The sequence below is a fragment of the Morchella sextelata genome (genome assembly GCF_020137385.1).
Source record: "Morchella sextelata strain SCLS chromosome Unknown scls_1, whole genome shotgun sequence".
Classification (NCBI taxonomy): Eukaryota; Fungi; Ascomycota; class Pezizomycetes; order Pezizales; family Morchellaceae; genus Morchella; species Morchella sextelata.
This window is the reverse complement of record NW_025408616.1, coordinates 2,410,062-2,432,656: the sequence shown is the minus strand read 5'-3', so window position 1 is coordinate 2,432,656 and position 22,595 is coordinate 2,410,062. Positions and strand designations below refer to the sequence as shown.

The 22,595-nt window shown below is 47.4% G+C and overlaps 9 protein-coding genes across 9 annotated transcripts; 3 read left to right on the top strand and 6 right to left on the bottom strand.

The window, feature by feature from the left end:
* Nucleotides 1-166: 166 nt before the first annotated feature.
* H6S33_000622 (uncharacterized protein) lies at nt 167-3,649 on the bottom strand (the record flags this gene model as incomplete). Its single annotated transcript, XM_044832020.1, has 1 exon — nt 167-3,649. The coding sequence occupies one exon, from the start codon at nt 3,647-3,649 to the stop codon at nt 167-169; it is 3,483 nt and encodes a 1,160-aa protein (XP_044700181.1).
* A 74-nt stretch (nt 3,650-3,723) lies between these two features.
* H6S33_000621 (uncharacterized protein) lies at nt 3,724-4,953 on the bottom strand (the record flags this gene model as incomplete). The annotated part of the gene is made up of 1 exon (XM_044832019.1): nt 3,724-4,953. One exon carries the CDS (start codon nt 4,951-4,953, stop codon nt 3,724-3,726), a length of 1,230 nt encoding a protein of 409 aa, XP_044700180.1.
* A 536-nt stretch (nt 4,954-5,489) lies between these two features.
* On the bottom strand, nt 5,490-6,227 carry H6S33_000620 (uncharacterized protein; the record flags this gene model as incomplete). Its single annotated transcript, XM_044832018.1, has 2 exons — nt 5,490-5,813; nt 5,879-6,227. Coding segments are annotated over 2 exons (673 nt in total), but the record flags the coding sequence as incomplete, so codon positions are not given.
* Nucleotides 6,228-8,020: 1,793 nt separating this feature from the next.
* Nucleotides 8,021-9,351, top strand: H6S33_000619 (uncharacterized protein; the record flags this gene model as incomplete). Its single annotated transcript, XM_044832016.1, has 4 exons — nt 8,021-8,259; nt 8,332-8,688; nt 8,752-9,050; nt 9,107-9,351. 4 exons carry the CDS (start codon nt 8,021-8,023, stop codon nt 9,349-9,351), a joined length of 1,140 nt encoding a protein of 379 aa, XP_044700178.1.
* A 619-nt stretch (nt 9,352-9,970) lies between these two features.
* On the bottom strand, nt 9,971-11,492 carry H6S33_000618 (uncharacterized protein; the record flags this gene model as incomplete). Its single annotated transcript, XM_044832015.1, has 4 exons — nt 9,971-10,845; nt 10,900-11,065; nt 11,134-11,274; nt 11,343-11,492. 4 exons carry the CDS (start codon nt 11,490-11,492, stop codon nt 9,971-9,973), a joined length of 1,332 nt encoding a protein of 443 aa, XP_044700177.1.
* Nucleotides 11,493-12,077: 585 nt separating this feature from the next.
* On the top strand, nt 12,078-14,072 carry H6S33_000617 (uncharacterized protein; the record flags this gene model as incomplete). The annotated part of the gene is made up of 3 exons (XM_044832014.1): nt 12,078-12,274; nt 12,337-12,482; nt 12,556-14,072. 3 exons carry the CDS (start codon nt 12,078-12,080, stop codon nt 14,070-14,072), a joined length of 1,860 nt encoding a protein of 619 aa, XP_044700176.1.
* A 1,339-nt stretch (nt 14,073-15,411) lies between these two features.
* H6S33_000616 (uncharacterized protein) lies at nt 15,412-16,415 on the bottom strand (the record flags this gene model as incomplete). Its single annotated transcript, XM_044832013.1, has 2 exons — nt 15,412-16,289; nt 16,361-16,415. 2 exons carry the CDS (start codon nt 16,413-16,415, stop codon nt 15,412-15,414), a joined length of 933 nt encoding a protein of 310 aa, XP_044700175.1.
* Nucleotides 16,416-17,624: 1,209 nt separating this feature from the next.
* H6S33_000615 (uncharacterized protein) lies at nt 17,625-19,830 on the top strand (the record flags this gene model as incomplete). The annotated part of the gene is made up of 9 exons (XM_044832012.1): nt 17,625-17,746; nt 17,815-17,870; nt 18,006-18,122; nt 18,185-18,333; nt 18,407-18,558; nt 18,629-18,756; nt 18,810-19,123; nt 19,306-19,437; nt 19,633-19,830. The coding sequence occupies 9 exons, from the start codon at nt 17,625-17,627 to the stop codon at nt 19,828-19,830; spliced, it is 1,368 nt and encodes a 455-aa protein (XP_044700174.1).
* Nucleotides 19,831-20,468: 638 nt separating this feature from the next.
* Nucleotides 20,469-22,523, bottom strand: H6S33_000614 (uncharacterized protein; the record flags this gene model as incomplete). The annotated part of the gene is made up of 6 exons (XM_044832011.1): nt 20,469-20,813; nt 21,050-21,228; nt 21,649-21,924; nt 21,984-22,078; nt 22,213-22,384; nt 22,472-22,523. The coding sequence occupies 6 exons, from the start codon at nt 22,521-22,523 to the stop codon at nt 20,469-20,471; spliced, it is 1,119 nt and encodes a 372-aa protein (XP_044700173.1).
* Between the last annotated feature and the right edge of the window lie 72 nt (nt 22,524-22,595).

The window sequence follows — 22,595 nt, the reverse complement described above, 5'->3', positions numbered from 1 at the left end:
AATCCAACGATGACTAATACCTTCACATAACAGAAACCCAAAGAACATAACAGAAGTCTCCATTACAAATCCTAATTCCACTGCACGATACCTCCTTCCTTTATCCCAGTTCATCACCTAGCCGAAATACATAGCTGCCGTTACAGACCACGCCCCCCTCTAAGGCCTACCTCCTGGTAGGCTTAGGCTTTCCTGGATAACGTTCGTGGAATCGTTTGACAATATTAGGTGAATGCTCAAGGTCCGATAGTGGTTGCCAGGAGGCTTCATCATATCCCATATACCGTACCAAATACTCAAATCTTCCTCTTCGTTTCCTCGAATCCAAGATATCTTCAACCTCCCACTCTTCCTGTCCTTCAATTTCAACTGGAGGTGGAGGTAGTTGTTCTTGACCGGGCAAGGGATCATTGGCTGCGGGCGACAATAACGAAACGTGGAATACTGGATGTATTTTCATCGAACGAGGAAGTTCTAATTCATAGGTATAGGGATTGACCATTCGTTTAACGTTATACGGTCCAATACGTTTCCAGTCGAATTTCTTGGAAGGTCGTTTGGTTAGAATATGACGAGTCGATAGGAAAACCTTATCTCCTAAATGATATCGAGGAGCTGGAGTTCGATTCCTATTGGCTGATTCTTCTTGTATCCTTTGCGCTCGAAACATCTCTTCTTTTAGGAAATCTACTATATCCTTCATTTCCCTTGCAATATGATTCGCTTGATCCTCCGCCGTCGTTCGACCATGTTCCAAAGGGCCAAAAGTCATTCTTGGATTTCTTCCTGAATTGGCATAGAATGGGGAGACCTTTGTTGTTTCGGAGGCATGATTGTTTGTTGCAAATTCAGCCATTGGTAACATTCGAGCCCAATCATCCTGTTGATAGGAAACATAGCTTCGGAGGTACTGTTCCATTACGGCATTAATTCTTTCCGTTTGTCCATCTGTTTGAGGGTGGAATGCGGTAGAGAATTTTGATGATATTTCCAATCGATCACAAAGCGACCTCCAGAATTCTGCAACGAACTGTGTTCCTCGATCGGATACAATAGTATCTGGTAATCCGTGTAACTTCCAAACATTATCGATATATAGCCTCGCTACTTCCCTTGAATTTGCCTCTTTAGTCGTCGGTATTAAATGTCGCATCTTGGTTAATCTATCCACCACAACCAAGATTGCATTGTATCCATCACTCTCAGGGAGATCAGTCACAAAATCCATCGAGACATCTGTCCAGGGTCCATTGGGAATCGGCATGGGGTGAAGTACTCCATAAGGTGCATTGTGTGATGCCTTGCTACGGGTGCACACATTGCAATTCCTAATATACTGATCGACAAACTTCCGCATCTGTGGCCAGTAATATTCTCGACTTAGGAGTTCCAGAGTCTTCGCTCTACCCGGATGTCCTGCAGATGGTTTGTCGTGGTATTCTTTTAAAAGCCTTAGTCGAAGGTCATCGTCGTCTGGTACATATAGCATGCCTCGATAAAGCAGCCGACCGTTGTTATCTTCCATACATTCGGCAAGTGAGATTTTGTTTGAGTGGCGTATGCCATTCCGAAGCATATTGAGGACCTTGTTTGGGAAACTATCCACTCGGTAAGCTTTTGAAAATAACTCCTCTACAGTGGACGCTCCTTCAGCGGATTCATTTGACAAAGAACCCGCGAACAAACTTAGCTTAGTATCCAAATTTTTTCGCTTCAGAATCACTTGACTCTGATGCGTCAACCGTTCATCCCCCTCTTTAGGTAGGTCACCTGACCTCCTAGTCAATGCATCTGGTTTTGTTCCTTGTTTTCCTGGCCGAAATTGTATAACGAAATCAAAACGTGAAAGAAATTCGGACCAACGGGCTTGTCGACGATTTAATAATTTTGTTGTCATAAAATACTCAAGATTCCGATGGTCGCTAAGAACTTCAATTGGAAACTGAGCTCCCTCCAGATGATGTCGCCATTCTTCAAAACATCGTATAATTGCTAAAAGTTCTTTGTCATAGATTTCGTAGTTGCATTCTGCGGGAGAATGTTTCTTAGAAAAGAAAGCAACTGGATGTAGGATTCCTTCGTTGTCACGTTGAGATAGAATCCCTGCTGAAACATAGTCGGATGCATCGGTTTCTATTATAATTTTTCGATCCGGATTAAAATGAGCTAGGATTGGTGCCGTTATAAACATCTTTTTCAAAGTTTGAAATGCCTCCTCCCTTTCATCCGTCCATTCGAATTTAACGTTTTTCTTTGTTAAAGCTGTAAGCGGAGCAACGATTTTTGAATATCCTAGAATAAATCGTCGATAGAAATTTGCAAATCCTAGAAATACTTGAACATCACGAAGGTTTGTCGGTGTAGTCCATTCCAAAACATCGACGACTTTCTTTGGGTCCATTCTATTTCCATTCGGAGTAAGTATTAGACCCAGGTATTTTGTTTCTTGAACCATAAATTCACATTTTTCAGGTTTAAGGTGAACATGATTCTCATCAAGTACCTTTAGAACCCTTTGAATATGTTCTTTATGTTCTGATAGGGTCTCGGAATAGATAAGGATATCGTCTAAGTATGCCGTTACGAATTGATCGAGGTAGGGACGTAGAATATCATTGATCCAATGCTGAAACGTGGCAGGGGCATTAGCTAATCCAAATGGCATTACGGTATATTCGAAATGTCCATATCGAGTTCGGAATGCTGTTTTCCATTCATCTCCCTCCGCTATCCTGATTTGATTATATCCCCATCGTAAATCCAATTTAGTATAGTATTGTGCTCTTGACAACTTAGCCAGGGTTTCTTTCAACAATGGTAATGGATATCGATTTTTGATTGTAATCGCATTTAGGCCTCGATAGTCAACACAGAGTCGAAGGGTTCCATCGCTTTTCTTTACGAATAGTATGGGTGCTCCTGCTGGTGATTCACTGGCTCGAATAAATCCTTTGGGTAAATTTTCGTCAAGATATTCTCGTAGTGCTTTTAACTCAATTTGAGATAGGCCATATATGGGTCCATAGGGTGGTCGTTTGCCTTCTTCCAATACTATCTCGATGTCATGGGATGGTCGATGTGGTGGGAGAATTGAAGCATCATATTCTTTGAACATATGAAGACGATGGTGAAATTCCTTCGGTACTAGTTGTTCAATATCGACAGTGGATTTTTCAGTTGCTGAAACGATGACCGTATGGTGTTCTGGTAAGGGAATCGAGATGCCATGAACAATAACAGCAGTTCCACTGAGTGAACAGTATTGACAACAGCTCCGAGAGTCAAAAACAAGTAGATTTTCTTTTGGTCGAATCGTAACATCATGTCGTCGCATCCAAGGTATCCCCATCACAATCGGATAATGTCCTAACTTCGTTACAAAACATGGCGCAACTTCTCGATGACCATGAATGTCTAGCGAGACATCGATAATATGGGTAATTTTTCCTGACTTAATAGGCCTTCCATCTATAACGTCTACATGGCGGGGTATTTTAAGGGGGGTCATTGTAAGATTGTTGTGGCGTGCAAAAGATTCATCAATAAAAGCATATCCTGATGCTCCGGTATCAATAAGGGCGTAGGTAGGTATAAACGAATTTTTATTCTGTGAAATCGAACAAGTTACTACAAGTTGATTTCCATCCATTTCCTCCTCTGATACCGAAAAACCAGAAATACACATCCTAGAAAAATCCTTAAACGGTCCCTGGGCTAAGCCACTTAGTGCAGGGACAAATCTTTTGCCGACTCGTTATCGCTTCCATCATTTTCTTCCACTGTTAACGCTGCTCCTCTCATCACAGGCCTCCTTGGTTGATTTCCAGTTGCCCTCGCTTGGGGGCAATCCCTAACCATATGTCCAACACCTCCGCAATAAAAACATCGGCCCTCAACTAAGCGGGCATTTCTTTCGGTAGGGGAGGGGCGACGACGCCCTCCAGATAGATCCATTGGTACATCACCTCCCGGGCGGGATGAGGGGTGACTTTCAGTAATAGGTGCATTGGCGACTGGGGCGGCAGCGCGGGGAGCAGAAACAGGACTTGCTGGTGAAGGACGAGGGGCCTGAGTAGTAGTAGTAGTCCAAGGTTTTTTACCTCCTCGCTTAGCTTCTGCCGCTCTGCGACGGTTATCCAACCGTTGCAGAAGTGTCGCACAAGCATTTACCGTTGCAGGAGTATCATGGTGTATCATTGATTCATCGAGTTCCGCATTAATACCTTCCATCAAAGCCTCAATCCGAGAGACTTCATCCATACCCGACTCAGCAGCATATCGTTGGAACTCAGCAAAATAATCGGCGAACGTTCGGTTTCGTTGACGGATATTCCTAAGATTCCTCCTCGCCGTACGCATCCGATCGGGATCCCCGAAAGCAGTATCCAAAACCTCATAAAATCGTAGCATAGAGGGTAAAGCAATACCTTCTTCGCCAACATATTGTAAAAACTGATTGGCGGCAACGCCTTCCAATCTGCTGAATGCATAGGATAGTTTAGACTGTAGTGTAGGATAGCGATCGGCATTTCCCAATAGCTTAATCTTCATTTGTTGCTTAAACAGGTGTAACCTCTCTCGATCACGATCCCCCTTGAATACCTCAGGGTCTGGAAGCTTCTCCGACCGATAGGTAGTATCTGTAACGGGTGGTACTGGGGGTGCAGGTGGAACATTGTCTTCGTTGGGTGCTTGCACAGGGGCGACAGCTTCAACAGGAGCCTGTTGAGCTCGGGCAGCAGCAAGATCTTGCTCAAACCTTCTCCTCGCCCTCTCGGCCTCCGCTTCTACCTCTTGTAAATCCGTTGCGTATTGAGCAAGACCATGTTGGCACTGTTGGAGAAGTGCATAGGCTTCAGTTCCAACAATATCATCGACCTGTGGATGCGCTTGAAAAAGGGCTTGGAGACTATCGCTGAGTTGTTGATAATCAATAGATGCATGTTCCGACATTGTAAACTATGGTGTTATATTGGTTGGCGATAGAGGACGCAACCTACGTATCACGGGGACCGTAGACGATAGACTGTGGTGCCAAAGAATACAACCTAGGTAGTGACGTAGACGTGGACGTAGACGTAAAGGTATGCTTTGACTATAGACTATGGGTGGCTCTACCTGGTATGATAAACCGATTGGAGCCCTATGACGTAGTGCGGACAAAGAATAGTATTCGTAGAATAAATACAGAGGTTGCGTAAAGAAGAAAGAGAAGAAGGAAAACAGACAAAAGCACGAAACAACGCCCCCTTATATATCCACCCATAATCCAACGATGACTAATACCTTCACATAACAGAAACCCAAAGAACATAACAGAAGTCTCCATTACAAATCCTAATTCCACTGCACGATACCTCCTTCCTTTATCCCAGTTCATCACCTAGCCGAAATACATAGCTGCCGTTACAGTAGATATGGTAAGGTAGCTCTGATCCTACAAGAACTGTTAATACAGACACAGACACTGGCTTAATTCCGAGCCATACCTGCATATCCGTAGAGGATAGCACCCCAAAACATGACAGTAGAACCCCCAAGAAACTTTCGGTTCATATTCCGTGGTACAAATTTCTCCCCTACGCGTCTCAATACTCCTCTTACTCTACGTTCCCGTAGATTGCTTGTTTCAAAGTAGCTCTCATCCGTGAATATAATGTCCCTCCAGTCCTGATGTCGATACCGTAGGCAGAATGCAAGCCTATTTGCCTTATGTATCTCGTTCATCAATGGCTTTTTTGTAGGCTTGCAGCGGTGTATACCATCGGCAGCTAGTGTTTTCTTGATTGTGTTGATGCATACATTCAGTCCAGCTATTCTAGAATTAATACCGTGACCAATATATCATTATCAGGCTTTATACTAGTAGGTACGATACCTTCAGCAGCCAATTCGCGTAGTGGCATCCGGCAATGAGTAGCATCAGAGAGTGTGATTGCTATTAATCTCCTCTCTTCTTCCGCTGTTAGGACTTTATTGCGGCCTTTCTTTGAAGTGGGATCGGGGGCAAGATTTTGCTGTGAGCAAAGGTCGGGGTCTCCAGTCTCCAATGATCTCTGCTTGGCTTTATTGATGAGGTCCGAACAGGTAGATTTGGGTACTCCTGTTAGGGCAACAATCTCCTTCAATTTCATTTTCCTATCACCTGTAAGTGCCGCATATCCAAGGACTTGGCCCCGCTTACTAGCTGATGTTGTTGTCCCTTTTTTTTGGATGAACGGAATCATGTTGATGTTACTGGGACTCGGAGTATCGTGATCAGTATACTCGTAGAGTATATCATCACACCTCAACTGACAGCACACGCGACCTCACTGCCTCCCATTGGCTCATGCACCTCCCTGTGGGTTCATGCGCCTTCCTGTGGGCTCATGCAGACCCAGTCCGGTCCGGAAACGTCGTGAAATAAAGAGTATGTACTGGATTAACGATTTTTCGAAGGGGCTTGCAGTCTGATTGGTCGACAGCGACAGGGGTATTTAGTAAGCACGACACATCAAAGTACTGAGCACTCACGACCCAGTATAAAAATGCGAATACCTCAACAACCACAGATCGAATAGACATGAAGTTAAAAATATAGCATAATTAGAAAGATATGCAATATGACCCCCATTTGCCTCATAACACTGATACTTCCTAATCAGATAGTTATTGGCCTGGAAGGTAATTAATGTGCGACATTTGGTCAGCCTCTCACCAAAAACCCAACTTTTAGAAATTCAATAGCTCAACAACCACAACAGATAAAATTAATTGGGCTCTGTTACAGTGTTATTTACATCTTCCTCTATCACCCTACAGAGCTATTTTAATTTTAATGTGTTGTAGTGGTTGGCCATTAAGTTTCAAACTTCGGCAACTTTGACACTCTAGCTCAAGGTGTCCCCAACCATACACACATGATACATCTCACCGCGAACTCTTAGTCATGTTTGAGTCACCATCACGCTCTGGTCAAACGTTGGGAGCGATCGGATTCTTGTAATTAATCTTGATGAGCTTCCTACTACTGAACCGAATCCACAAGATGTCAAAGAATGGCTACTTACGCGTAAGTACATATACCAAGTATCAGAAACTGTAGTTTAGTTGTATATCCCAAATTAAAAGACAGCTTAAGCTAAGAGTTTGAAGTCTTTACCCGGTTATTGTATCCTCCCCTCAAAGACCTACCATAGGGTGAATGATGATTTCGAAAAGTAAATGTAGGTAGTCCAGCAGAGAAATAACTACGGCGACAGTAATAGAAGAAATCGCGCGATTGCTCCGTACTATATTGCTGCGAGGCATATGGGGGTATTTGAGCCTTCCAACTCAAAATCCTAATTATCTGATTGGCCGATTGGAGAATCTGCACCAATCAGGTTACCGGAAAATTGAGCTGGAGTCTGTTCGCAAATGCTCAATTATGTACTCTAGCTGTCTATGGCCGGGTGAGTTTGGAATATCAGTACATACATCTGCTCCTTGTCTATATTTCCATGCGCTTACATCGTTACATGCGCCTACATCAAGTATAAGCAATTCAATTGAATGCTACATACACACTTTTCAAGACTAGGGCACTGATAAGCAAAGCGTAACTCCAGTATACAATTGCAATTGGCTTACATGTACTCACCATACATGGACTGCTGTCAATTTATCCAATCATTAACAGCTTTGCATTCTCTAATTTACAGATTGATATCCCAGTAACCTTTCGTGTTCGAATTCGCAAATGACCGTTTTCGGATTCGCATTCTGCCCCTTTGCAGAGGTTAGGGGCCAATTGTCAAACTGGCACAGGCTTGGCTCCGGATAATTGAGCTTAACCGTAACAGACGATCTTTAGTTGCATTCGAGCCTCACCCCTTTTATCACTGAACCCTTTTAAATTTGTTCAACATCCACTTACTCTCTTATCTTCATTCCTCAACTTCACTCACTCACGACTGCATCCCTCGATTTCTTGCTTCGTTTTTTATCCGGTTCAATACTTCCTTTAATTACACAGCCTTTTCTACCAACATTCAAAATGACTTCTAGTAGACTAGAGAACGAGGACCACAGCCGTGATGCTGCCTTCAATAAGGCAATGCACGGAAAGTCTTCAGAGCTTAAGGGTGGTTTCTCTGCCATGCTTGGAAAGGATAAGGAAGCCCAGAACGCGGCGGTTGATGAGTACTTCAAGTTCTGGGATGGAAAGGGCGCTGGGAAAGAGACGGAGGAAGACATGAAGGAACGTGTTGAAAGCTATGCCACGTTGACAAGACAGTATGTTTTACCAACCCCGAAACAATTCGTAACGAATAAATTGTTGGGAGAAATTCTTACATATGATTTTAGCTACTACAATCTTGCCACAGATCTCTATGAGAACGGCTGGGGCCAAAGTTTCCATTTCTGCCGTTTTTATGAGGGTGAAAACTTCTACCAAGCCATTGCCCGTCATGAGCACTACCTTGCACACAGGATGGGTCTTCGCGAGGGAATGACCGTTCTTGATGTTGGTTGTGGTGTTGGTGGACCTGCTAGAGAAATAACAAGGTTCTCAGGAGTCAACATTGTTGGATTGAACAACAACGATTACCAGATCGACCGCGCGACTAACTACGCTAAAATCGGCGGTTTGGCCGATAAACACAAGTTTGTCAAGGGTGACTTCATGCAGATGTCGTTCGAGCCCAACACATTCGATGCTGTGTAAGCATTTCCGTTATCGTCCCATGCCTGGAATAATAAGCTAATAAGATCCGCAACCAATAGCTATGCAATTGAGGCAACTGTCCATGCTCCTTCCCTCGAAGGTGTCTATGGCCAGATCTACAAGGTTCTCAAGCCAGGTGGTGTTTTCGGTGTGTATGAATGGTTGATGACCGAAGACTACGACGTAACAAATCCCCGTCACCGTGAGATTTGCCATGGAATTGAAGTCGGTGATGGTATCTCCCAAATGGTTAAGATCTCTGAGGCCATCCGCGCCATTAAGGCTTGTGGATTTGAGTTGGAGTTCCACGAGGATCTTGCGCAGAGGCCCGACGTCATCCCATGGTATTACCCAATTGGTAAGAAATCCCGCTCCCCTTCCGCTGCAAATTGGCGTAATTAACAATTGTTATAGCTGGTGATCTGAAACACGTTCGCTCTGCGAGTGACTTCCTTACTGTTCTCCGCATGACTAAGATTGGTCGTGGCCTTATGCACAAGTTTATCGGTGGTCTCGAAACCGTTGGTATCGCTCCTGCCGGTACACAGAAGACCGCCGATGCCCTTGCATTGGCTGCGGACTCGTTGGTGGCTGGTGCCAAGGAGAATCTGTTCACTCCTATGTACTTGATGATTGCCAGGAAGCCCTTGAACTCTTAAGTGTGGTTTATGGGTTTGAAATTCTGGTGAAATTAGTTCTTTGGATGGCATAGGGACAGGGGTTTCGGGGAAAATTATGCGCTTAGCTATGTAATCTAGTAATAATTCGATTTGGCGGAGTTTCTCGTGTATCTATTATATATTGTATTTTACGGTGATGTTGGATTGAATGTTAAGTGAACTAAACGCTTGGTTTTGTCTCAAGATCATTAGCCGTTCTTTGGCGCGCTGTACGCCGTATGAAGTATCTTACTCTCGCAGCTCAAGCTCGTTACGCCAATATTGAAACCATTTTTGGATACCAGAGTGATGTAAAGAACACACTGATTTTTCTAAGACTCTGATGAGGTCAACTGAATACCGGAGAGAATGAAGTATCGTCAAAGCTTTCCAGTCTACGCCACATCATTTCTGATTATTGCTCTATACTTGCCAGAATTATGCGGATTCTTTTGCACAGAAAATAGACGCCTCCGTTATTTATCCCTTACATCATATACCAAACTGTATTATTTGCATGTCAAAAACAATTCTCGCTTTTTAGATCACCTTAGCCCTAACTAGCAGTACAAGCCGATCTATGTAGTATTGCCCAATCCGTCTAACCTAGCACAGCATCTTAAGCAGGCGTCAAAGCCTTCAACTCGTCAACCTTAAACAGCCCCTTCTTAATCATCGCCGCAGCTTGCTCAGTGTAAGCAGCCTTGACCGCATCCACCGACTTATCCTTCTGTAATCGTACAGCAAATTCGCCGAGATCCTCGGGATCGATCTTTGAAATGATCAAGTCAACATCAGAAAGAAGGTCATCAATGACCTTGGGAGAAGCATCGCCAGTCACAAAATAGTTTGTGTCCTTGACGGCACCCTTGAGTATACGCCTGTTTTTCTTGACGGCGGTCTTAGCGGCCTCCTTGGCTTTCTTAGAGTCGGCTTGCTTGAGCTTCGCTGCGGCCTCCTCCTCCTCCTTGCGCTTCTTCTCCTCCTCCTCTTTGATGCGCTTTTCCTCCGCTGCACGCTTTTCTTCGGCCTCACGAGCGTCGCGCTTGGCATTGCGCTGCTTCTTCTCCTCGTCTTTGAACTTCTTGATTCTAGTATCAAAGGCAAGAACGTCGTCAACGAGCTTACGAAGACGGGCAGTGTCCTCTGTCTTTCTTTTTGCACGAGAAGCCTTGTTCTTTCGCTCGACAAACCGCTTTTGATCACGGTTCTCGTTGTCATCTGGGACGTCCTCGTCGAGGTATTCGAATGTACGCCATGAGTCGAAGTTGTACCAGAAGTTATAAAATTCTTCAACATTCTCCTTGGTTGAGGATTCGTCGCCGAATTTAGGGACTGGCTGCTTCTTTGAAAAACGGGCCTCAGACTCAAAAACGGCAGACCAGAGCTTGTAAAAGTTTCCTTTCGCCTTCTTTGATGGTGGTTCGCGGTTGGCACCCTCATCAACGGAATCGAACTGACGACGTCTCACGGGGTCAGAAAGAACCTCCATGGCTATACTTATTGTCAGTATCAAAGCGGCTATGGGAATATTATATTATGGCGTACCTTTCTGGATACACTTGAAGAATGAGTCGTCTTCGGTAGCACCGCTGGCAGCCTTCTTGTCGGGGTGATGCTTGAGGACTTTTCTGCGGTGGGCCTTCTTGATCTGCTCATCCGTCGCCTTGTAACGGTATTTTGAGATACCGAGGACGGCATAGTGATCTTGGTTCTGTATCCGTAGATTGATTAGCGTTAAATTATCAGTTACTAAAGACTAAAATAACAATTTGTACATACCTTCCAGTCCTTTGGATCTCTCTGAAGAAGCATTGCATCTTCAGGCTCATCTGCCTCAGCGCCGTCGTCGTCTTCGATGTTCTTTACATTCTGCGAGGCTTGGATGCGATCATCCTCAGAGAAGGTGCGCGAGTGACGCTTCTATTGGGGGTTTGAGACGAATTAGCTTATGAAAAAGTAATTATCAGAGAAACAAATTTAGAGCTTACTCTTCGGGCATGAGCGAGGAAGTGAGGTCCGACAGGCTCAAGTTTCCGGTTGACTGAAGAGGAGAGCGGGGCATGGACGACGAAATTTGATTCGGCTGACCATCCCTCAGGAAGAGAGGGGAGAGGCTTGAGTGATTTGACCGAGGCCATCGTTACTATTGATGGTTGGTTGTTTCAAACGTGAAGTATATGTTAGGGTGTACAAAAATGTTGAACTTCTCGGACGAGGGGTTGCGGGTTGTACGTGGGCGGAAAATAAAAACCTTCGTTAGTGTGGTGGGCGCTGTGGTGGGCGCTATCACGTGTGTGGCTAGTAGTGTACAACTCAATTGATCAAGAGACGTTAAAAAGAGTATGATTTCGGTGGACCGGCTTCGGCGTATCAGTATTTATCTCTTGCCTTTTACCAGAGATAACCATGCGTACGAGCACTAGCGGTCCCTAAGTAATCTTTGGAAACCATCAGCGAAAGCGACGCTCGTTCGAACCCTGCTCCTTTCACTTATCTTTTGTTTTTTTTGCGACTTTACTTGTGGAGATCATGGTGTCACCCACGCAGAACAGAATGACTGACTCATCTGTGCATTTCTGTTTTAATGCAAAACAGCTAGACACTTTCCTTATCTGGTGTTCTATCATTGGCGCTATCACTTCCCAAGTACGGCATCTGCACCCTGCAGGGCGGCGAGTCCCGTGTGATACCCATCCAGGTGATTGTACCTGAAGGATAGCGCCATGGAGATAAAGGGACGAAACCTCCCTACCAACAACCACCATCCCACAACAAACGCTATGAAGAAGCTTCATTTGTTACTCCCCGTCTTGATAAATCTCGCGACAGCTATACAGCCCTCCGCGCGCGATCCGTTGCCCAACCAGCAGTTCCGCGATCTGAAATGGGGGCAACTCAACTTCTTGCACACCACCGATAAGTCAGTTTTTGCGTTTTTCTCCAAGGCATTGTTAATATTCAAGGAACTAACGTGGAGAAAAGTCACGGTTGGCATGCAGGGCATCTTCAGGAACCGCAGTACTCGGCGGATTTCGGGGACTATATCTCGTTTGTTAAGCACATGCGGCGACTCGCCGACGAGAAGGAGGCAGATCTTGTTGTGGTCGATACAGGCGACCGCGCTGAAGGTAAGGAAGCTATCATCTAGTAGCTCTGGTGAGAGATAGTACTGCGGCTTATCGTCTGTGTTTTTGTTTTTAGGCAACGGCCTATGGGATGCGTCGGACCCGAAGGGGAACTACACGAGGAACTTCTACCACAAACTCGACATAGATGTTATCACCAATGGTAATCACGAGCTATACAACAAAACTACAGCCCAGAATGAGTTTGACGAGATGATTCCATACTATAACGGTAAATACGTCGCGTCGAATGTTGATATCGACGTAGAAGGGAAATGGGAACCCTTTGCGAACAGGTCTCATAAGCTAGTGACGAAGAATTTGGGACTGAAGATCACATCCTTTGGTTTCCTTTTCAACTTTACTGGGAATTACAACAACACTCGGGTTAAGGCTCCCAGCGAAGTGATCAAGGAAGACTGGTTCCACGAAGCCATTTCTGACAAGGATGTTGACCTGTTCATGGTTATCGGGCACATCGATGTCGAGGACCATGAGCTCGGTATGGTTCTGGCGGCAATTCGTGAAATCAACCCAGATACCCCGGTTCAGATCTTTGGGGGCCACAGCCATCTCAGGAAATTTGTCCAGTATGATGACAAGTCAACCGCGCTGGAGTCTGGGCGTTATTTCGAGACTGTTGGGTTCTTGAGTATCGATGGTCTTGCGACAAAGGCAAAGAAAGCCGCGTCAAAGCTAAATTTCTTCAGGAGATACATTGACGCAAATAGAGTCGGGTATCAACATCATACCGGAGCAAATGAGGACACCTTCGATACCCCCGAAGGCCTGGAAATGTCCGCAGAACTCACAAAATATCGTGCAGAATTGGGACTCGACCGTCTAATCGGCTGTGCGCCGCAGGACTGGTCCCTTAACAAGGACATGTACGGCAGTCCTAATAACTGGTACACATTCCTCGAGGAAACTGTTCTTCCCAAGGTTGTCACCAACAAAGACCGCCATGATGTCCCACGTATAATTTTTATCAATACTGGTTCTCAGCGATTCGACGTCTTCAAGGGCCCATTTACATATGACACTAGCTTCCTTGTTTCTCCATTCACCAGCAAATTCAGGTTTGCCCCGAATGTGCCATGGGAATATGCCTCGCAGCTCCGTGAATATTTCGAGGACGACTCAAACCCATACTTCCACACCCTCGGGGGCCCCGAGCGTGAAGGCCCGCGGCCACAAGCCCTCAAGTCAAACTCTTTCCGAGTGAACCAGAGACAGCAGAACGTCCTCGTCAATGGTGCCCCACCCACAATAGTCCCAGGGTATACCACCCGCGATGATTTTGGCGACGATGGTGACGACACAGTCCACTCTCGGATTATCTGGCACTTTGCTCCCAAGGTTATCCAGGGCAATGCTTCTTTCCCTGATGGCTGGGAGACCAGCCCTCCCGAGACCGTGGACGTAGTTTTCATGGATTTCATTGGGTGGAATGTTGCGGCGGGGCTGAACGAAATTTCAGGAAACGATTCGTACAGGGCTGTTGATTTCCAGCCTTATATGGGCGAGGAGGATACCATGACAAAGTTGCTGCTGGATTATGTGGAGAAGGAGTGGAGACATGATTGTGTTTAAGAGGGGCGTGGTGTTTTAAATGTGTTATGGGCAATGTTTTGTGTACCAGTAATGCTTTGTACAGAGTATATGTCGACTTGTTTTCTGCATGCCTTTTTATTTGGATCAGCAATTTATAGGAATTGTGTTATAATGTAGGCGGGAGAGGGAGGTGACTGAGTGTTGATGGTCTTTGTCGTTTTACATGCATACCAGCGATAGTTTAGCAATGTTATACATATCAGAAGTATGCAGAGTTCAAGTTGTGTTCTGTAGCCCCGCCAAAAAGGAAGAAAGAAAATGGCACTTTCAGGCGCTCATTTGACTTTCGTACACCCTACCATACTTGGTGGCATCGAACCTTTCGAACTCCATATATATATACATGTACTTACATGTATGTGGGAGGAGAGATTGTAAGTTACATGTAGTCATGTAGGTAGCGGCCCTATGATACATGTAGTTACCCGCTCACAACCGTGGCCCATGATGCCCTTGCGAGGTCATACATGTAGTCAGTCAATACATGTACCTAGTATCCGAGTGCTCGTAGGTGTCCTACCTAGCTGGCAGCACCCGCATACCGGGGCATCCTTTAAACCACTGGATCATCAAGCTGGTCCGAGAGCTTTTGCTAATCGTTCAAAATCACCAACTCCGGCCAGGGCTATATCTAAGATCTGATTTCGGCCACCCAGCCGGCAGACCCTGAATGATACAAAGAGCCGCCCCAGTGGGATGCGTTGCAAAAACTACAGCACTGGCCATGACCTTGTTGGATATGTGTTGTTCAAGGCAGTATTAAGGTCACGGTGTCGAACATGAGGAAGGGTCCGCTGTCAAGAGGAATGGTGTCCTGCCTGGGCTCTTAGAAGATAGCTTTATCTTAGCTCCTGATATCGGCAACAACTGAAGCTCTCAGACTCGTCCTACTTTCAGCACGCTTCTAACACTGCAAACAATCAATGAATTATCCATCCATCCGGATCCCACACGTGCAGCTACTCGCAGTTGGACCGAGTCATAATCCATGACGCACCAGATCCACAGTTAGCAATGGTCATATTGTCTAAAGAAAATGGCATTCTTCTATTTTGGGTATTCAAAAAATGACTACATGATGCACACCCTCCTATGCACACATATACAGCCTAGATCTACATGTTTGCCGTAGCTGTCTTGGGGGCGTTCTTGAACCGCCAATTCATGGTGGCCAAGATGGTGTACATGGACCTACACATTCGTATCAAATCAGCACAATCTCACAGTTACCGTTGAGGGAGATAGGGAGTAGGGAGGCGGGTAGGGATGCAGGAAGGAAGGCAGGAAGGGAAGAGGAGGGGGAAGAGGAGGGGTTTCCCTACTTTATACACGGCACCTCCACCCCCACACTCTCTGCAATCCTCCACACATTCCCGCAATACGCCTCAAGTTCCATCTGCAACCCCTTCCTCGCGTCCTGCAGCATACTCGGCACGATAGGTGGCGCCTTCAACGTCCACCCCATGCGATCCTCAACCAACGTATCCGCATCAATCTTTACGCCTGCCGCATTCGCCGTCTTGGCCACCTCACGGATGATCTTCTCCACCAGCTCCACCGCCTGCGGCGAGCTCGCGAGGAAAGACTGCGTATCCAAGTTGGTGGCCGCGCACACCACGTTCCATGACCCGTTCCAACCCAGCTTGCCCCAGCGTTCAACGTGGATCTCGTCGGTGGCGGCACACGGGAAGCCCGATGCGTCAAACAGCGCGGCGAGGTACTGGATCTTTGACTTGTCGGTTGGGTTGTCCGCGCGGTCGTAGAGACCGATGGTCATTGTTGCGACGGCGCCATCTTGGAGGATGTGGCCCAGGGAGGGCTGACTGGCGGTGATGTAGGCGACGCCTGAGGCGATTGGGTTGGTTGGAAAAGCCTCGCGGTAGGGCTTCTCGATGCCGACGCCGTTCTGGATGAGCACGATGGGGACGTCGGGTTGCAGGGGGAAGCGGGCGAGTGGGAGGGAGGCCTGTGGGAGGACTTTGGTGGTCACGATCACGTAGTCGTAGGCCTCGCCATGGATCTCGTGGGAGTCGCGGATGACGCGGTGGGGGCGGCAAATGTGGTTGCCCCAGTTGCTGGTGGTGATCTTGAAGCCAGACTGAGAGACAATGTCGTAGTTTCCTCGGCAGGCTATTGTGATTTGAACGTCGGCGAATTTGGAGGCGGAGAGAAGGTGGGAGTAGAGTCCGCCGAGGGCTGCAGTAATGGTATGGATTAGCTTGAGCTTGGTTGAACTCAATTGACAGGAATTGGGGTCGGATGCTTACAGCCACCGCCAAAGATGAAGATTTTGAGAGACTTCTTGTTTGTTGCAGATTCCATCATTTCCAGTGCCGGGGAATTGGTGGTTAGAGATAAATTAACGTGGTAGCGGTAGCACTGGGTACGGCAGCATCCAATATGTGATTACCGGATCGGAGTGGGCATGTGAAGTGATAAGCAGGTAGCCGCGGGTAAAGCATTGGTACCGGTCTGAGACCTCATGTAAGAAGTCCTCCTCGATTGAATTTTTTGATAAGGCAAAGCAAAGCAAAGCAAAAAAAAAAAAAAAAAAACTATTCTAAATTTCCAGATCAGGATTTAAATTCTGGAGGAGAAGATTTGGTACGCAGTTGGAATGGTTACTCTGGGTCGGGGTTCGGGTTTCTGATAGCAGTGAAGTGACTACCCCACGATGGAGGAGGCCTCAAAAGGGCGCAGATTCGCAAAACTCATACTCCTCCAACTGGCCTCCATATTTTTTGATGCATGTAGGTTATGTTTATGGGTGAGGATAAATCATATTCGAGAGTCCAGTGATTGGCCGTGAAAACGACCCCCCAAGTGCCGGAGGTGTCGCTACTCTAGATATCTGGTACGCACATCCCCTTGGCATCTCAATGGACGAGTTTAGAATACGCATCGCATACAACAGCTTCCCGATCTCATTTCAAGCTTTCAAGTCTGCTGTTTAGTCCAGAAACCTCAACTGAACAATCGTTACATGAGTGGGACATGGATCAGCACTCGCTGTGGGGTAGCGGGTGTCTGTCTGTCTGACAGCCGCGAAATAGATTAACAGCTGCAGGGTAGACAAGTTCTTCCTACGAAAGCGGAGGACAGGCACGGAAAGCCGTACTCCTCGTCTCGCATACTCTAGCGGCACAGGAGCGCTGCACCGGAAACAATAGCTGTCCAAACACCCAGAGAAATGATCGCTCGTTGAGAAATGATCGGGCCGCCAAGTGTCTCAGGCCCCGTTTTGCAGACCAAGCATTTCTCAGCCTCAACAGCCCGGCCCCCAAACCCCGCCATTCCAAGCTTCCCCGTGCAGCAACCGAGAAGTAGTGCGATAACGGCCACCCAGACTGAGACCGAGACTGATTGAGCCCGATCAAATTGCAATATAGCGCCATACGAATACGATATATACAAAGATATATTACCGTAGTAGCAGCTGGTCGCGTGGGTCGCAATATATCCACAGACACTGTTTTTCTTTTCTTTCTTTCCTTTCTCCAATCAACATTCACATCTCTTTCAACAGTCGCAATGGCAGCTTCTACTACACGCAATGTCGAGGTATGGGGAGACACAAGCAGGTCCGTTGGCCTGATCGGCATGGGCGACATGGGCAAGATGTATGCGCGCTGCATCGCCGGCGCCGGGTGGAGGTACGTCTGTCTGTCCATCTGCTACCGCTGCTGCAGCACCTCCGGGCGATTATACTGAGATAGCGTAGAGTCAATGCCTGCGACCGCGCCGAAAAGTATGAAGCGCTGAAGGAGGAGTTTGCAGGTATATCTCTCTTCTCCCTCTACCTCCTTTTTCTCTCTCCCCCCCCCCCCCCCCCTCTCTTCCTGTTTGTAGGAGGAGGAGAACGCTCGCTCAGCAGTGTTTATTGATGGCACATTCCTTGTTGACGCTCTAGAGAGATTGAAAACATCCACATCTACGTCAACGGGCACTTTGTCGCGCGCCAGAGCGACTACATCATCTACTGCGTCGAGGCCGAGCTCATTGACGCTGTCGTCGCCGCATACGGGCCTTGTGAGTCAAGTCGCACCTGGGGGAGCTATGATGAAGAGAATGGGGAGCTGATAGCAAGGCAGCGACGAAACTCGGGGCGATAGTCGGCGGACAGACGTCTTGTAAGGCGCCGGAGATTAAGGCGTTTGAGAAGCATCTGCCGTCGGATGTGGAGATTGTGTCGTGCCACTCGCTGCACGGGCCGAGCGTGAACCCTGCCGGGCAGCCACTGGTGAGTAGCTGGCCCGCCCACCCTCGCCGGCGGAGAGAAGGCTGATGTTGGGAATCCGGGAGCTGCGAAATAGGTATTGATCCGGCACCGGTCGTCTGATGCGAGCTTTGCGCTGGTTGAGCAGATCCTGTCGTGCTTCCGGTCAAAGTTTGTCTATTTGACCGCGGAGGAGCACGATCGCATCACCGCCGACACGCAAGCCGTGACACATGCGGCATTTTTGAGGTTGCAAATTCTGAATTCCGAATACTCGCAATATTATATACTAATGGATGGATCGGTGTGTCAATGATAGCATGGGCACGGCCTGGCACGCAAACAATCAGTTCCCCTGGGAAGTCACGAAATGGCGTAGCGGCATCGAGAACATCAAGATTAACATCACACTGCGCATCTACAGCAACAAATGGCACGTCTACGCCGGTCCGTCACCTCCCCTCATCCCCGTCCTCTCGCCACTACTAATAGAACCGCAGGCCTCGCAATCCTCAACCCGTCGGCCCAACAGCAGATCCGCCAATATGCCAGCTCCGTCACCGAGCTGTTCAAGCTCATCCTAGAGGGCAAGCGGCAAGAGTTCGAGACGCGCATTCGCACGGCCGGCGAGTTCGTCTTTGGGAAGCAGCGGGACGAGCTGCTGCTGCGCGACGACATCCTTGACCAGTTCTCGCTCAGCGGGGTGCCGAAAGCCGAGAGGAAGCCGAATAGCCATCTGTCACTGCTGGGAATGGTCGATTGTTGGTGGAAGTGCAATATTGTGCCCTATGATCACATGATATGCTCCACACCTGTATGTGCGCCCTTTTCTTTTCTTTTCTTTTTACTGCGTCTTACTGTGTTTGTGAGGGAGAGAGAGCCGTGATAACCGTACTTGCTTTCTTGCTTGTTTTCTGTGTTATGTCGTACATTGTGGGAACCGCGTAATCGGCGGGGTAATGATTAGCGGGACGGGATGGCTGATGTGCGGCGTAGCTGTTCCGACTGTGGCTGGGCGCAACCGAGTACCTCTTCCGCCAGCCCGATCTGCTGGACGACTGCATCCGCTTTGCGCTCGACGACGATTCCTTCCGCTCCGACGATCTGGAGTTTACGTTTGCCGCGCGGGTATGTTGTTGTTACCCGGGTCTTTTGTTCTTTGTCTTTCCTGCCTTGCCCACCCCGGCCCCCGCATGTATCATATTATCACTCCCCCACAAGATCTCATTATCCACCATTACCTACCGCACCTGCTAAGCATTCATATACTCCCCCCGCTGCCTTACCCCTGCCCCCACCCATCCCCTCACTAACAAACCACAGGGCTGGAGCGACGCCGTCTCCTTCGGCGACTTCAATTCCTACCGCCTCCGCTTCGAGAAGCCGCAGGAATACTTTGCCCCCCGCTTCCCCGAGGCCACAAAGCTGGGGAACGAGATGATCAAGACCATCCTACAGAAGATGAAGTCTGTCGAGGAAGCCGGTGCTTCTACCACTACTACTGCTGCGAGTGCTTCATAGTAGAGGGTGGGGAGGGGAAAGAGGGAAATGATCGTTCTTGCATGTTTTTTTTAGATGTGGAATCGAATACCTTTTTCTGTCTTTTTGGCGTCACAGTGAATGATGATTTCTGAGTGCAGGGACCAGAGTCGTAATTATGCTAACGTGACAGAATAAAAAAGAGAAAACCGCCGTGAAAGTACATGCCTCGAATGAGAAGATGGGAAAAAAAAGCAAAACAAAAGGGCATAAAAAAGAATGAAAACTCCTCCAAAACCCCCACGTAAACACCAAAACAGTCGACATAAACAGTCCCCCCCAATTGGTCCTCCGTCTAGATTAGATTAGTTCCACTCCTTTTGGGGATGATTTTGGTTATGGCTATTGCTGACCGCGTACGCTGGAGAATACTCGTTTTTGCTATTCTACAAATGGGCCCGACCACGCCCCTCCGCCGTCATGTAAGCCATGTGTAACCCTTTCTATAACAATATATATAAACCAAAGGGAAGTGGCGTAAAACGAAAATAATAAAAAGAAGTGAATGGTAATCAATAAAGCACTCATTAAACCGCCCCTCTCCCTCTTAACATGCTTTCCCCCAGACCACAAAAGCGGACGGACAGTCATACATTCCCCAAAACATTCGTTCATTTCATTCACATGACTTCTTTCAACGGAATAGACTTCTGTCTCCTTACCTCTCTCGACCGCTCCTTGAGCAGATAAAACAGCGCATACAGCGCTGCCATGATCGCCACAACCACCAGATATGTGATAACCCATCCCCTACTCGCGTTCGCTAGCTCGGGGCCCAGCCCGATGCCGCCGTTGACGATGCCGAGGATGATGACGATGCGGCCGAACCAGATGTGCGCATACGACCAGGCGGAGCGCGTGCCCGTGATGAGGAACTGGCGGTGGTGCATCTGGCCGAGCACGCCCTGCAGCGGCAGCAGGCACACGATGATGATGCCCATCACTTGGTGGTAGGAGCGCCATTGCTGTTTTGCGATTAGTTACTTGCGAAAATACACTTTTCCAATTGTGGCTGGTTGGGTAAATGTATGGGTAGAAGGTTAAATGATATATGCGGAATAGGAAGGTGGGTAGGGGAAATTGAGATTAGAAAAGAGGGTATATAATTTTTTGATATCAATTGGACCAAGGATAATTGGAGGTTCGGGAACCATCTAGGGGTAATGATAATGATATATATTAGGCTCACAGGGAGACCTACCGTTCCAGTCATACTGCTCCTCCACACACCCATGGTCATGCCGATGAACGCCAATATCAGATTAAAGATCTGCACGCCGCGATGCAGCGCCAGGGCGTTCGGGACCCGATTGTTCAGCAGCCGGATGAGCGCCGCACCGAACGGGAAGAGTAACACGAATGTGACACCCATTATGACACCTAAGAAGCAGCACCAGCACAATATAAGAATCTGTCTGTCTCTCTCTCTGCATGCATGCACAACGCAAAAGAATATAGCTAAGAACGAATAAAAGAAGAGAAAAATAAAGTTATACAGGGCCCACCCATCATGCCCCAGGCATGCAGCGGCAATAAAACAGACGTGACAAGAAACAAGTATTTCCAATGCGGCGTAGCTGTTGATGGCTGCCCTGCAGTGTTTCCGCCGGGGTATTTGTGTATGTGTGTGTGAGTATCAGGGGGTATATATATGAATCGGAACTCGCAAGGGTTGCCAAAAGAGTGTAATATATATAATCGAATCGCTGCTTCTTGCTCTTTTTGCTGTCGCCTGGGGTTGTGATTTTTCACACTACATAAAATGACAAAAAGTAAACGCCGCAAGGCTCAATACCATACCATGTGCAATCAATACCCTATCCGCCTTTGTCCTCGGCGCCGCGATCGAGCTCCCAGTCGACACTATCGAGTCGTTGCTCGTAAACGGGTTCGTATCGTTCCCACCAGTCGCCGCGACCATGTTGAGAGTGTAGAAACCATATAGCCTGTGCTGGTGGATTGTCGCAGATTTATCTGTAGTTGCGACTTGTTCGTTGTTGCCCACGGACCACAGTAAGTTCTGAGCGGTGCTGTTGACATCAAGTGATCCACCATTCCATTCCCGACAGTTGGCACCTACAATGCTGTAGTTAGAAGCTGCTCAGAGGGCAAAGCTGGGTCGGGTTGAGATTTACATCTGATATTGGCGGTCATGATACCGTTTGCGACACCGCTCCCGTCCAGCAGCTCGTACTGGATCGATTCCTCAAACTCGGGCTCGAATTCACCACTATAAATTTCACCATATCAGATCGACGTCGTTCCTCTTCCCTCCCCCATCAAAAAATAGGGAATTCAATCCGTACAGTCCAAGTCGCGCCGAAGCCGTAACTCCTCCGCTTCCCGTCCGAGTAGATGACAAACATCAATGCGCCCTTCATCCCCGTGCCAATTCCCGTCCCAACCCAGCCAGCGGATGCGGGTCCGTTGAGTTGGATGAATGTGTCATTGCCGGACGCGGGGATGTTGAAACTCGCCGAGTAGCCGGCGGCTGATCGGTTTATAAATGTTGATATTTGGGCATTGCTCACAGTGGCTATATTTATTTGAAAGAAATGTATATATAAGTTGTCTTGTTCTTTGATTGTTTGAGGGAGATCAAAAGTTGGTGGGTGGTACACACCAAGTGCCAATACTGATGAAAGAGCCTTTATCGTGGATCTGAACGAAACCATTTTTATGTATAGATTTCGATTTTTTTTTTTAATTCCTGCCGGTGTTTGTCGACTCGCGCTTACCGGGGGTAT